Source organism: Protomyctophum bolini (genome assembly GCF_963924005.1).
Source record: "Protomyctophum bolini genome assembly, chromosome: 24".
In the NCBI taxonomy this organism is placed as follows: domain Eukaryota; kingdom Metazoa; phylum Chordata; class Actinopteri; order Myctophiformes; family Myctophidae; genus Protomyctophum; species Protomyctophum bolini.
The window spans coordinates 26,181,841-26,184,340 of NC_137885.1; the positions used below are offsets into that span (position 1 = coordinate 26,181,841).

General features: G+C 53.9%; 1 protein-coding gene across 1 annotated transcript in view; it reads left to right on the top strand.

Annotated features, from left to right (window-relative positions):
• Positions 1-2,500, top strand: part of LOC308311840 (uncharacterized protein) — a gene marked incomplete at both ends in the record, with an annotated part of 21,542 nt that overhangs the window by 18,929 nt on the left and 113 nt on the right. Inside the window, 3 exons of the mRNA XM_080758616.1 lie at positions 1-47; positions 1,203-1,511; positions 2,482-2,500. The exon at positions 1-47 is cut by the window's left edge and continues 141 nt beyond it; the exon at positions 2,482-2,500 is cut by the window's right edge and continues 113 nt beyond it. Of these exons, the coding sequence (XP_080614742.1) occupies positions 1-47; positions 1,203-1,511; positions 2,482-2,500 (375 nt within the window). The remainder of the gene's footprint in view (positions 48-1,202; positions 1,512-2,481) is intronic.

The window sequence follows — 2,500 nt, forward strand, 5'->3', positions numbered from 1 at the left end:
AGTTCATCATCCCCGCATGTCTGCCCGAGAAGGACTTCGCCGAGAAGGTTCGCTTTGCTTGGCCTGCCCCGGGGGTTTCCTCCCAGTGGGACGTGGTCCTTGGTCTGCCCCGGGGGTCTCCTCCCAGTGGGACGTGATCCTTGGTCTGCCCCGGGGGTTTCCTCCCAGTGGGACGTGGTCCTTGGTCTGCCCCGGGGGTCTCCTCCCAGTGGGACGTGATCCTTGGTCTGCCCCGGGGGTTTCCTCCCAGTGGGACGTGGTCCTTGGTCTGCCCCGGGGGTCTCCTCCCAGTGGGACGTGATCCTTGGTCTGCCCCGGGGGTTTCCTCCCAGTGGGACGTGGTCCTTGGTCTGCCCCGGGGGTCTCCTCCCAGTGGGACGTGATCCTTGGTCTGCCCCGGGGGTTTCCTCCCAGTGGGACGTGGTCCTTGGTCTGCCCCGGGGGTCTCCTCCCAGTGGGACGTGATCCTTGGTCTGCCCCGGGGGTTTCCTCCCAGTGGGACGTGGTCCTTGGTCTGCCCCGGGGGTCTCCTCCCAGTGGGACGTGATCCTTGGTCTGCCCCGGGGGTTTCCTCCCAGTGGGACGTGGTCCTTGGTCTGCCCCGGGGGTCTCCTCCCAGTGGGACGTGATCCTTGGTCTGCCCCGGGGGTTTCCTCCCAGTGGGACATGATCCTTGGTCTGCCCCGAGGGTCTCCTCCCAGTGGGACGTGGTCCTTGGTCTGCCCCCCCGGGGGTCTCCTCCCAGTGGGACGTGATCCCTGGTCTGCCCCCCCGGGGGTCTCCTCCCAGTGGGACATGATCCTTGGTCTGCCCCGAGGGTCTCCTCCCAGTGGGACGTGGTCCTTGGTCTGCCCTCCCGGGGGTCTCCTCCCAGTGGGACGTGATCCTTGGTCTGCCCCGGGGGTCTCCTCCCAGTGGGACGTGCGTCGAGGACCTCCCTATAGGGAGACGGCCCGAGAGGCATCCTAACCAGTTGCCCCGAACCACCTAAGCTGGCTTTAGTCAATTTATAATGTTGTAAATGTGCTTCATAAAGAAGATTTGATTTGATTTGATTTGATTTGATTTGATTTGATTTGATTTGATTTGATTTGATTTGATTTGATTTGATTTGATTTGATTTGATTTGATTTGATTTGATTTGATTTGATTTGATTTGATTTGATTTGATCTGATCTGATTTGATTTCCCGCGGCATGCAGGTGTTGATGCGCGAGCCGGACGGGCTGGTGAGCGGGTGGGGGCGCATCGGGGAGGGCCGGGCGCCATCGGCCATCCTCCAGCGCCTGACCATGCCCTACGTGGACCGGGCCGTCTGCATGGAGTCCAGCCAGTTCCGCATCTCGGCGCGCATGTTCTGCGCCGGCTACGACGACCTGAAGAAGGACGCGTGCCAGGGCGACAGCGGCGGGCCGCACGTCACCCGCTACAAGAACACCTACTTCGTGACGGGCGTGGTGAGCTGGGGGGAGGGCTGCGCCCGGGAGGGCAAGTTCGGCGTTTACACACAGGTATGGATTATTGTACTATTATTATTGGTCTGACGGGTCGTTAGACCGACAAACTATACCTCTATCGCTAACCTAACCATAACCAACCCACCTCTATCCCTAACCTAACCATAACCAACCTATACCTCAAACCCTGACCTAACCATAACCAACCTATACCTCAAACCCTGACCTAACCATAACCAACCTATACCTCAAACCCTAACCTAACCATAACCAACCTATACCTCAAACCCTAACCTAACCATAACCAACCTACCTCAAACCCTAACCTAACCATAACCAACCTATACCTCAAACCCTAACCTAACCATAACCAACCTACACCTCAAACCCTAACCTAACCATAACCAACCTATACCTCAAACCCTAACCTAACCATAACCAACCTATACCTCAAACCCTAACCTAACCATAACCAACCTACACCTCAAACCCTAACCTAACCATAACCAACCTATACCTCAAACCCTAACCTAACCATAACCAACCTATACCTCAAACCCTAACCTAACCATAACCAACCTATACCTCAAACACTAACCTAACCATAACCAACCTATACCTCAAACCCTAACCTAACCATAACCAACCTGTACCTCAAACCCTGACCTAACCATAACCAACCCACCTCTATCCCTAACCTAACCAATAACCATAACCAACCTATACCTCAAACCCTAACCTAACCATAACCAACCTATACCTCAAACCCTAACCTAACCATAACCAACCTATACCTCGCGTTGGAGCGCTAGTCCGACCGTTGTTCCCGCATGTCGTACTTTAATCCTCCGTCGGAATTACTATCGGATCCCGTTTAAGCTGCCTTAGCTAAACGACACACTTTCATGGCGTTTGCAGTAAAAGTAAAACTTGTGAGTTGTGACAATCAATTTAATAAAGTGGACAATCTTAAAGATATCTTAAAGATTCTTCTTCTTCTTCTTCTTTTTTGATATCCATCAAGATATCCAAGTATATCCCAT